This window comes from Scomber japonicus, chromosome 15 (genome assembly GCF_027409825.1).
Source record: "Scomber japonicus isolate fScoJap1 chromosome 15, fScoJap1.pri, whole genome shotgun sequence".
NCBI classification, from domain to species: Eukaryota; Metazoa; Chordata; class Actinopteri; order Scombriformes; family Scombridae; genus Scomber; species Scomber japonicus.
The window spans coordinates 27,997,930-28,010,815 of NC_070592.1; the positions used below are offsets into that span (position 1 = coordinate 27,997,930).

Here is a 12,886-nt window from a genome sequence, read left to right on the forward strand (position 1 = left end):
CACTGGGGGCTACACACCCAATGAACTAACTCTGACACCTAGAAACATCCTCTAAACAGCTAAATAAGAAGAAATACAGATATACATAAATACATCCCCACATACAGTAAGAGATGATTGAGATAGATTCTTTTAAAAGTCTTCTACTATAATGTAAGATATGTTTGTTGATAATTGCATATTGTATATTTCTTAATAATTCTTAGTCACTGTTAATAATCTACTGTTCTGCTTTGGCAATATAGATTCCTGATCATGCTAATAAAGTTCATTTGAATTTGACTATTTTTGTATGAGTCTATACTTTTTAAATGGAAAATGCAGCTTTTATCCTCTCAGGTCTGGTTTGACTATTTATAAAACAGTGTTAGACCTTTTTAGTCAACTTCATTCTAACTTATTACCACAGCTTTTACACATATTATTGGAAATGATGGTTAATAGGCCTCATTTAAATGAAAGTGTACTTCATTTTTGATATAACACCTGTTGTCCTCCTCGTCAACATTGACCTGAGGACAAAAGCAGTGTTAAGAAAATCCTGCATAGTATACGTTTAAAGAAGAAACAATGCCATGCCTTTGGATAAGTAGACTCATTGCACTCAATTAAAAGGCTGTAAAGGTTTTCCATAGTTTAGATTGTGAACTGATCAGTCCAGTGCTGTTATAATCTCTTTATCTCAACAGTATGATATGAGTGCTGCCTGACTCACAGCCCTCCTGGCTAACCCTTTACATAGCCAGTTATGCTGTGGCATTAAGTATGACTGTTAGAAATGCCACGACACCAATCACATTATTATATGGAAGCTAAACCTCTATCAACACCTCCGTCTACAACACAGCTCTGAAGAGTGTTTCAAGTAGCTCTCTGCTCACAGCAGCCTGAACAGAGGAAATACAAAAAAAAAAAAAAAAGGAAAATAAAAATCAAACATCTTCTTGTTGCTAGCGAGCGAGTGAGTGTCGGAGCTGCTGGGGAAAGGTTTAAAAAGGGGAGAGAAAAATCGACAACATATTTAAACAGATTGTGAAAACAATTCCATCTGTCGCCTTTGGCTCGCTCACCAGATGGAGCATTTATCTTTAAGAATGCTAAGTGCAAGAATGCTGCCAATTGGCTCCTGCAGACCTCCTCCACTATTTCTCCTGTGACTGCAGCGCCAAACAAAAGGCCCCACGTTATTTAATAATTTCTGCATTATAGTAGCGCCTGTTAAAGTCATCTATCAGGGCGGGGAGAGAGAGGAGAGAGAGGAGAGAGAGCAGAGAGCAGCTGAGCTCGGCGTCAGCTGAAAAAAACGCTCAACCACACGGCTAATCTCAGGCTCTGCTCAGGTGAGGAAATTAAAACTGCAGGCAGTTTATAAGTCCCTGGCAAAATCAATCTTTTAATTAAGTACATCAGTGCATCTTTAACAAGCATGAATCATTTCACACAGGATTAGAGAAATTAACAGAGCATAGGAGGTGGTAGTAACCAGATATATTAACTTAATTCTCATCATTTCCAACTGATTAATGGCATATGTTCATATGGGAGGTTTTAATGTTAGCACTGTGGTAGGTTGCAGGCAGCAGTAAATCATGTCCAATTAGGAGGACCTTTTATCACCGCCTTCAGTTAGCCTCTAGAATACTCAATTCCACCTTAAATCTACCTTCAATATGCTGTGAGGTGAGAAAAGGCTGCATCACATGGATTCAGATTCTTTATAGTTTAACTACAGTGGAAGTAATTATGATGTTTGACAGAATAACATAATGCTAAACAAGCTTCAGCTCATTGATTTAAATTATGAATTGAGCCATAATATGAATGTCTCTGATATCACACACTATCTCTACTGAGAGATGACTCATGTAGAATCATTATATTTCACTTTCCATTACATTTGCAGTCATATTATTTATTTTCTATATTTTCTCCAGTCTTAATGAGAAATGAAGGTATGGTGTTAATCACTTGCACCATCATACTTGTTGTTTTTCAATATATTTGGATTCTTTTGGTTAGCTTTAACTTTAGCTTGTCCAAATAATTACATTACAGACTTATCCTACAATAACATAATTATAGGCATCATCGACATATCGTATGATACATGGACATGACCTTTGACCTCAGTATTACCACACTTCACATTAGCAGCTAAGAGGCTATTCATGTCAAATTGGCTAAACAAGTAGTGTCCTCCATTCCTCACTGTGTACATCCTGAGTGGAGACTGTAGAAGAATTAAAAGGTAAATAACTCTGTCCCCAACCATAATAAACACTCTCTATGTAAAATACTCTGCAATTAAATAAATATACAATTCCTGGTACTACATTCAAGGGTGTACAGTATATCTACCATATATTCATTTATTATATTTACTGCATTTTTTTAAATCATTCTTATTATCTTATTTAGTTAGTTTTTGTTTCCTTCATGTTGTCCTCAGTCTACATTTGTTCTCTTATTATCAGTTTGTCAATCAACAGTAACACTTTGAACTACGTGGATCTGTATGAAAGCTGCTATATAAATAAAGTTTGATTAATTGATTCATTTTAATATTTTGTATTTGACCCCTGCCCACACAATCATGGCTCAAACACTTTTGATCATCACTGTTAAACAAAACCTGCATGTGTGTGTGTGTGGGACGATTATTTAAACCTGAAAGCTTATTTAATTTTCAAAATGATCCACTTGTGCTTTAACTCAAGAGTTCAGTGAACACCTTGGGTTAATTAGTACATTGATAAATGAATGCAGGAGGATCAGGGAGGCAGGAAAGAAACCTGCTGATGCTGTGAAATGGGAGTTAAGAGAGAATTCTGCTTGGTTTCATTGAAGAATTAAATGTGTGTTAATGAATTGTCCTTGCGTGAAGCTCGGGCTGCTCAGATAGAAGAGTGTGTGTGTGTTTCTTTGATCTTTAGCAGGACTGTGTAAAATCAGACAGTGTGTGCTACGGAGTGGCGATGTAACGAACATGCTAAATAAAACTCAGCTGGCAGGTTGACTTTAAAGGTTCTCCTCCGGTAGAAACAGGTAAGTCATGAATAACAGCCAGGAGACTCTCTGCTTCATCATGGAAGCACTGGGCTGTGTTAGCCCTTTTGGCCAAATGTAAATGTGTGCCTGTGCGCTCACACACACACTCCCTCTCTGACACACACACACACACACACACACACACACACACACACACACACACACGCACACAGAAGTACAGCCTTGGAGGCCAGCAGGAGGTCGATTAGCCAGTCCTGATAAATTGAAACATGACTTTAGAGAAGTGCCAGCGCTTGGGCGCCCTGGTAAAAGCATTAAAAATGCAAAGCAGGGCCCTTTTAGCGGCTGCCATTGCACGCCTTGCATTTGAAGATAAATGCTGCACTGAAGTGCCTCGCCCGAGTGGCTGTGGCTGCGAGAAAAATCAGAAAGCTGCTTAATCCCTGAGAGCTCCAGCAGGGTCCTCGGCACATGTCTCGGCGCAGGGTTTCCAAACCTGAACAGAAAAACACATTAACCCAGACTGGCACTGTGCTCCTGCTCTCCGCTGCCCCCCCCCCTAAGACAGATAGAGTGCAGAGCGCACACGAGTGTCTGAGACGCTCCTCCTTTTTTCCCCCTCTTTGTTCATTTCTCTATTTGTAACAGAGAGGCTGCTTCAGTGGGATCGGCCACCAGAGGAAAGTTCCCTCCGCTCCCAGGTGAGAGGCACAGGGTCACTTGTTGACAGTGGAAAAAAACTAAAAGGGAAGAGAAAGACGACCCCCGCCGCCCCGACCGCCACCGAGCTGTCAGATATCAATCTGGAGTGTTTCTTGAGAGAGAGGGAGGGGGAAGGATCAGAGCGTGGTGGGTGCAGATAAGTAGGATCCAGTGAGGGGTGCAGAGAGGTTACAGTCCACACACACCAGGGATCCTTTATGTTTAGAGTAAAAGTTGCAGGCAAACAGTCAGAGGATCAATGACTGACACTGCTGCTCTACTATCTCTACTGTACTCATATGTGGACAAAACATGATACAAAGCCTTTCTGATATGATCAAATCAAGATTTAAACAATGTCAGCTGCTAAACACTTGTTGTTTTTGCCTTTTTGTTCAGTGTTTGTATTTCTTTGCTCACTTACTAATGAAGTTTTTATGTTGTATGTTTCACCACAGGAAGGTCACATGACAAGTCCTTATGAGTTTTATTGGCTCCTCCTGCACATTTCTCTTTTGTTGTTTATTGTTCTCTTTTCCTAATCTCAAAGAATTCTGCATATATAATGTTTTATTTTATTTTATGTGCAATAAAAAAAACAAATAATAATGCATAAAATTGCACGAAAGAAAAGATGTGGTAAATGTAAATCATGGAAATGTAGAAACATTTAAGTGAATCTATGTTCTACAACTCCCTTAATAGACTTTTGGCATCACCTCCTTTTTTTAAATACATGATCATGTCTGAGTTTCTAAAAAAGATCAAAAGTATACAAAGTACTGCTGTTAGTTTCTTCTCCTCTGCACACTGACTGAGTATGTGAGTCAGTTAAGTTAAGACAGTGTCTTATCCTAAAATCAACATCAGCTGTTATGTTCTGTTGTTATTTGCTTTTCAATCTTTTGTCAGTTTTTATCCTCTTAATAAGTCTGGACTCACAGTATTTGTGTTCAGTCCTCTTTCTCAATCTACAGATTTGATCTTAATGACTGAATGTACAAGTCTTTTGATTATTGTTTTCATTAAACCACTAACTTAGAAACTCTTTCATCACTGTGTGAAGGCAGCCTGGACTGACTGGACTGGAGTATTAAAGCACAATTCCACTCATTTAACTCATCAGCATGTGTTTCCAGGAGTTGGGGAGCACTACTGCATGTGTGTAACAGTAGTATGTAACAAAAGTATGAAGCCTTTTGTGTCATTGTGTGACATTAGATATATTCACATGAGTCAGCTTTTATTGGGTTTGAAGACTAGTTAGAAATAAATCTTTGAGTTTAGTAAACTCTCCTACTTGAGTCTAGCAGCTGCAGGCTACATTAACCTCTACTGTTGTAACACACCTTCACAAAACTACTGATAGTCCAGTTGCATTGTGGGAAATGTAGGTGCCAGGGTTTCACAAGGAAGAGGATGATATTAGTGGTTCTGCTACATATATGAATATATATTCTAAATTGTTCATTGTAGGTCTGTCACAGTAACGACTGGACGATATATTGTCTTAGAAATAACCACGATAAACCGAGTGTCAAACTCATTTTCATTCAAGGGCCACATACAGCCCAATTTGATCTCAGGACAGAAAGAAGAAAGGAAGGAAAGACAGAAGGAAGAAAGGAACGAAAGACAGAAGGAAGAAAGGGAGGAAGGACAGGAGGAAGAAAGGGAGGAAGGACAGATGGAAGGAAGGAAAGTGAGCCGGATCCAACCCCTCGGCGGGCCGGTCCTGGCCCACGGACCGCATGTTTGACACACCTGTGATAAACAATATTATTGTCATTTGAAGATCATTTTATAACACTGATATGATAATAATAATGTAATAGCATAGTAATGTAAGGGGGGTGGGATGTAAAAACACAGACTGTCATTATGGTTGGGGGCAGAGTTATTTACCGTGTATCATATGATCAGTCCATATATACACATGATGATGTTGATAATTACTTTATTATATGATAATTATTGTTCATTGGTAGTCCAACAATATAGCAGGAGTTTATAGCATGAAATGAAGAGTGAAGCTTTTTACTTCCTCTTTCTGTGAGCCTTTTCTTATTTGCTCAAATACCTTTAAAACTACCAGACTGCTCTATAGAAACAATGTAAACCAAACCTAAAGTCTTTATTCATGAGAATCTGTAGTGAGACTGAAGCCTCTTTGTTCCAATTATTTCCCTACAGGCTCTTTTCTTTATGCTCTTGTCTCCTGCCTCTAAATGAAGTGATACAACTAAGAATAACACTTTTTCTTTTTCTTCCTTTTTGTTCAAGTTTTTGAGCATCCTGCATCTTGCTTTCTGAAACACTTTCAGTCCTTCTGCTTACAAATGTTTATTTCACGCACAAGCGAACACACCATCACCTTGTGAAACTTTCTGATAACCTTAAGGCGAGCACGAGACTAATGAGAACTTGAGTTAATTATTTGTAATCAATACGGATCAATCATTGAGCCGACGCTGACATCAGTTACACTCTAATTATATCGTTGGACGAGGCCAGCATGAGAAGCTTTCATTATTTCCAGCTGTGACATTTAAAAGTTTGCAGTGTGTCGATACACACCGTGCCTCTCACTTGATGTTTCTTGGGCTCCGGTGACATCTCCTGTGGGATGAATTTGATTGGTCCTTTGATCTGCCTCCTGGACCTCTTGGTGCCGTCGGGCAGCGTCTCCATGGCGATATCGGCCTCATCGCTGCTGGCCTGGTCGCACTCGGAGCATTGCCTGAGGAGAAGGAAGAGAGAGAGAGAGAGTGTGTGTGTGAGAGAGAGAGAGAGAGAGAGAGAGAGAGCTCCTCTTTACTGAATGCTATTGATTTTATTATCAGACGCTCAAATCTTTGGTCTTTGCTGGGAAAGAAAACGAGCTTTAAAGGCTGGAAAAAAACCAGCAGATACACAATAAAGCTGAGAGGAAAAAAGAACATCAATAAATCAATAAGTGGCAGATTATCTTCTCTCAGATAAAGAATTGTTTGTGATCATTCTTATGTTACTAAATGTCCCTTTATACTGTTTAACATATGCCATTTAAGATGACTATTGGCCAAACATGCACAACACTTCTCTCCTAGTTTAGGACATCCACGTGTCTCAACATTGCAATAAATGCATTTAAATGTTCTTAAATGCTCATAATAAATAAACTCTGACTGACATCTTACACTCACTTCTTGTCTTTAACTACAAGTTTTGTATTTCAGCTGTGTGTGTGTCTAGTTTCAATCACTTATTATCTATTAGTATGGCTGCTGTAATTATTTTCATAATCCATTCATCTGATTATTCTATTCTCTTGATAAATCATTTGGTCTATAGAACATCAGAAAACAGGAAGAAATGCTCATCATAGTGTCCTAAAGCCACAAGGGATTTTATCAAATGTCCATCAATCCAAAAACCCCAAATATTAGATTTACATCAGCACTTCCTGTCTTTTCAATAGACCAGTGTATAAGCTTCCCTACACTATACATGTACATCCTTTCATTCATTTCACTCCTATATATACAAATAATAAATAAACCTGATTGTGATTCTGATTACTAAAATAACGAGAAGCAGCACATTTTCATATTTGACTATTTGGGGTTGTTTTGGCTTCAAAATAACACATAATTCATTAACCAAATAGCTGCAGATGAATTTTCTGTCAATCAGCTGATTTTTCTTCTCATAAACAGATGCAATGTATAATCTGCACAGTAATGCAACCAAATACAGCAACCCTGCTGCTGCTGATGTGTAATAGCTGATTCAAATGTGGCAATTTATGATCATCATTAGTTTGTGATGTCATAACACTGACATTAATATTGACAATCAAACAGTCCCACAAACTAAACTCATATGTATTTCTGTTTCCACTCAATCTCCACAGCAGCAGAGATGTTATACATTTAAACAGACAGAGTTGAGATCAGGCTGCTCTTTGTTGTAAAACTGAACATTTTTTAATCCACTTGGGAGAAACATATTTAAAAGTGGAACAGGAGACTGAAATCAGCAGCGTGTTAATGTGGAGACTGACTGAATTCCACAAGAAAAAGAACCAATGGCAGCTGTGTTAACTCCTGTAGACTCACATCTGTATGTGTATATATTGTTTCAACATCTGCCCAGGGGCCCGTGGGGGTTCTAATCCAGTTTAATCCAGCCTCGCCACAAACTAAGGTAAAACCCTGAGTTCCTTGAATTGATTCAGCATTTAAAAGCTTTAAAGGACTCTAGACTCAAATGTTGTCAGAGATCCTTGCTGATACTCAACCATATCAAATAGTGATGTTTTGTAAAAGGTCAAAGTTGTGAAATGATAGTGCTTTCATCAGTGTTACCTCTTGTGTTTGTTGTTCAGTGTGTAGTCTCTGAGTGTAATTAGCTGCTACCATGCTACTTTTATCATTCAAATGCTTTCTCATGTTCTCTGAGTAAAGCATAAAGAGCTCCGTGCTCAGTTTATTCACTATTCAGATGAATTAGTGCAGTCACAGACAAACACAAACACGTCCAGCTGCATCTCTTCATTTACAAAGCGGCAGAGAAAAGCTTCTCCTTTTTCATAGAAAAAGTAGTTCAAGTGAATATCTGAAGAAAAGCAGATGCTATAAATCTAAATCCTCTCTAGATAAGGAGCTGCAGTAGTTGAGAGAAGAGACTGTGACATTTCCAGCAGCTCTGAATCTGTCATCTGGCCTCCAGTGTCAGGCTTCATCTGAATAAACACACTCTGGATCCTCATGTATTACTGCACAATGAATATGAACAGAAATGAAATACTTAAATACTGTTTTATGACTGTAGTGTTAGAATAGGATTGTATTGATTCTTCATTAACTACCAATTCTCTATTTATTCATATCATCAGTACCTGAACTGTCTAATGAGTGGAGCTTGTTGGCTGCTATATTATATATGGAGTCTGGTAGGAAGCTCTTTAACCTGCAGACACTGCTCAGGGCAAAAAAGCATTAGTTTTACTTTAGTTTAAGTTAAAGTTTAAATTCAAATCCAGATTCATGTATAAATAAAATACAATGTCATATGTCCTTGTTTTCTTCATCTCCCTTAAAAATAGTGACAAAAAAAGGAGAAAAAAGCAGTTTCAGACCTAAAAGGTGTAGGCTGAAGCATTTGCTGATAACACCTACTCTTTTTATATTAGTTCTAAACATCTAACTGCAATTATTTTGACTGATATTGCAATTGTGATATGATTTATGATATTAGAAGGAATGATACTGTTTACATCATTAGTCTCATTCTCATTTAATAACATATTCAAATGTGGTCCATATATAATTTATATAATTTGGCGATATATAAATAAAATTGAATTTGCTGTGGTAAGCAAATGATGAAGTTATTGTTGATACCAACACAACATTTTCTACATGTGTGTCATAATTAAAGTGTTTTCAAACGAAGGCAATGGAAGAACTCTACTGTCTAACAACAACCACTCTGTGAATGATGATGGTGAGGTTAGCTAACAAACACACAGGATGATGAAGAGCAGATAACTACTACTACTTTTTTTTTCCTTTTTTTTTTTTTACTGCAGACACAATGTAGTAAAGCACTTTGGTTTTGCCTCGTCAGCAAAAACAAAGGAGGTCAGACTTCAAAAAATATTTGTTACAGTTTGGATCAGTCTGACTACACATGATTACAAACTGCTATTTACACACAATTAACATCTAACCCTTATGTCAGGTTGTCATTACTATAGTGAAATTCCATTTTTATGTGTTTTCTTCCTACTGCTGCTGCTCCTCTTTAGTTCTTTCTATATTGGTGCGCGTGTTCTCATCATTAAATCACTTCCTGCCTCTGCCTGTCCTCTTCCTCTCCTTCTCTCCGTAGTGTCCTTTCTGTCATGTTGAATCATGTTCTCGTGCTTCAACGGTGGAGCCTGGGCAGCCAGCAGACGGTCGAGGCTGACGGAGCGCCGCATTGATATGCCGGCGTTCCTTCTGAGGAACCTTCTACTATGTAACCTTCACTAATGGCTCCTCTGAATCGTCTTGCTCTGTGTCTGTGTTTGCTCAGGCGTGCAGGGATTTTCCAGGCTGTATGATTCCAAACAATACTCTTTAAGATCCCACGCTCTCACTTTATTTCCACACACACACACACACACACACACACACACACAGTACTCACCAGTAGCTGTTCTTGGTCTTCTTGGGCATGCGTGTTAGAGGAGGCTCCAGGCAGCCCAGGTGATAGTACAGCTTGCAGGTGTCACACAGCACCAGCAGATGTTGGTCCTGGTTCTTCTTACAGATGCCACAGCTGCACAAACACACGTGATGTTAAATAGTTAGTGAGACCAGAGTCGTCATAGAAACACATTACAAACAGCATTTTAATAGGGGAGTTAAAAAGCAGAAACATATACAAAAATATATAAAAATATATACAAAAAAATAACTGATTATGTGCATCCAGATATGTATCAGCCGATGGGGTCTACTAAAAACGTTGGGTATATAGTCATGTGACTCCAATCAGAGACCTGGGTGACATCATAGTCTATCCCATACTCCAGTTTTTACTCTAACTTTTATGAAATCCTTTCTCTTTTCTCTCTCATCTTACTTATTTATTTCATTATTTTATTTATTTTATTTAAATCTTCTAAACTTTTATTCTTATTTTCTCATTGGTCTCATGTTTTGTCTTTTAATTTGTTCTGTTTATTATTCCTTTTCTTTATGTTGTCACTTGCTCTCTCTTATTATCAGCTGTAAAGCACTTTGAACTACACTAGTCTATATGAAGGCTGCTGTATAAATAAAGTTTGATTGATTGATTTATTGATTGATAATTGGCCTGAAGTCACATGACCACATACCCAATATGGGTATTATGCTGATAGGATATACCATTGTCCATTGGCATATACCCAGAGGAGAGACAGTGATATAGAAAGCCAAAAGTGCCATTAAATAATGTCAAAAGTATTAGGCCAAGTGACAAGAGAGCTGTAATAATAATATAATAATAATAAATGTAATAATAGCAGTGCTCTTACCAAGTAAAGCAGCGTATAAACTAGAGTTTTAATTTAAAACTTTTCTTTTCTGGGCACCTTTTTTAATGATGAAGGACAGAATGGTGTCTGTTAAAGTCTAAAAAACAGTAATGCTCATACACAGTGAGATACCCAACAAGACTACCTGCTGTATTTGATAACATTTCCAACAAGTGCACCCTGCTTTCACTACTTTCACTCTGTCTTTAATCCCTCTAAACATCTCTGCAGACGTCGTATTATTACCTGTAGAGGATTGCTGGCAGGCTGGATGACTTTCCAGGGTTTCCTCCCTCTTTCTTGCTGGGCTTCCTCTCTTTAGGAGCCTTCAGAACAGCTGGAGTGTTTAGTTTCTGACAAAAACAAAAAACACAACGTCACAAATACGATTCAAACTTGTATGATTGTAATTGAAAGTGAAAGAAATGGAAGTGAACAAATCTTGTGGTATCCTCATTCTGTCACAGCGGTACACGAGGATGCCATGGCAACCGCTTTGGGTACCACTGCGAGGGATATTATATTATTTGGGTGAGTCAATCACTGATATAGTGAAGCATGTTTCCCATCAGGTGCTTTGTGACGCTCCACCGTCAGCTTTTTTTGGTGCCTTAGAGTTTAAACCGTCCAGAGGAAGTGTTAATAAATAAATCAGAGCAGTAAAAGTAATGGGAGAGAGGAGAAGAGAACCTGTTGTATGTGTTGGGTGAAAAGCGGCAGCAGCAGCAGAAAGCCAGTTTATTCTCTTCCTGCATCTCAGGTGCTCTGCTGCCACGCGGGTTAATTAGAAAACTTATCTCGTAGGGACTGAGTTTGTCACTAAACAGACAAGGTTTTCCCCTGAGGAAGCTCTAATCTGAGCGTCCCCCGCAGGGAGGGCCTGATAGACGGGGGGGGCGAAAGCACAAGGGGCCTGCCGGGGCTATCTGCGCAACATGGACTGCTGGTCTGCTTGCACCTGGCTACTAGGAAGAGTTGCCCAGCGCTGATATGGAGCAGTCTCAACATTGTTAACGTGCTTTTATCAGACAGATGAAGAAGTTTAAAAGGTGCAGATTATAAATAGAGAGTGGCTTTAAGCTGTCTGGATTCCTGCCAGGCTGCTGTGTACCCCAGGGGAAAACTCACCAAAACATTGCAGAGCTGGAGCAGACTGCCCACTTTTCAATGGCTGAGAGTTTTTTTTTTTTTTTTTTTTTTACCATATTCAGGATGGTAAAATAATGAAAATCAAGCTGCGGTGTAAAAAAACATCACTTGAAAAGGAGCTCTGCACAAGTAAGTGGATCTGAAAGTGGAAGTTGTGTGTCTCAGCTGTGAATATAATCCACTAATGCAGCCATTTTGGGGCCTAAAGCTCTCTGATCCCGTATCAGATTCTATCATGTTAAAATCTCTCCACACAGTCTGGAGGGTACATGTGATGACAGCTGCTCTCAACAAACCAATCAGGGCTGCAGCACTTCAGTTTGGTCTTTTTTTTATGATCTCAGACTTGTGACTGTGTGGAGGGGGTTTGATTCACACTCAGCTTGGTCTCCACTGTTGGACCAGTTTATTACAGTCTTTGTTTTTTTTGTTTCTTTTTGATCCTTTGAGAAACAACTTCAGTGTTGGACCGTTTAATCCCTATCCAGGAAATCAGCCCTTAATGTTTCTATAGGAAGAGAAAGAAGCTTTTCTTCTTATAATCATGTAACATTATTACAAAGCTTGTTTTAAAAAAAATTAAAGACAAACCTACTAAAGCACATGAGCTCAGCCTCCTCATTTGTTAAAGACCATGTAAAGTGAATTCAGACATTTTCTTCTAAACACATTAAATAGGTCATAAATGTATTTCTAAAAAAGGTGTAAAAAGCATTTCAACCATTTAGATTTGAATTGTGGAGCTAGGCTTCACAAACTGTGTTTCAAGATTTCTGTGTTCAGGATTTAGTGGGTGGGTCTGAAAATCAGGTGGCGGTGATCAGCATAAACCCGCCTCTGCTGCTGTAGAGGTATAAATACATTCAGCACACACTACTACTACTACAGTCTACAGTTAGCCAGTTAGCTGAGTTAGCCACCGAGCTAGCAGCCGAGCTAGCCAACGAGCTAGCAGCTCTCAAACGTAGCGTCCAT

General features: G+C 38.7%; 1 protein-coding gene across 2 annotated transcripts in view; it reads right to left on the minus strand.

Moving 5' to 3' along the window:
- phf14 (PHD finger protein 14) overlaps positions 1–12,886 on the minus strand; it is a 90,735-nt gene that overhangs the window by 39,252 nt on the left and 38,597 nt on the right. For both annotated transcript variants that reach the window (XM_053334596.1, XM_053334597.1), the window contains exons 12-14: positions 11,009–11,115; positions 9,889–10,020; positions 6,301–6,451 (exon numbers count right to left, since the gene is read on the minus strand). In XM_053334596.1, coding sequence (XP_053190571.1) covers positions 6,301–6,451; positions 9,889–10,020; positions 11,009–11,115 — 390 coding nt within the window. The remainder of the gene's footprint in view (positions 1–6,300; positions 6,452–9,888; positions 10,021–11,008; positions 11,116–12,886) is intronic.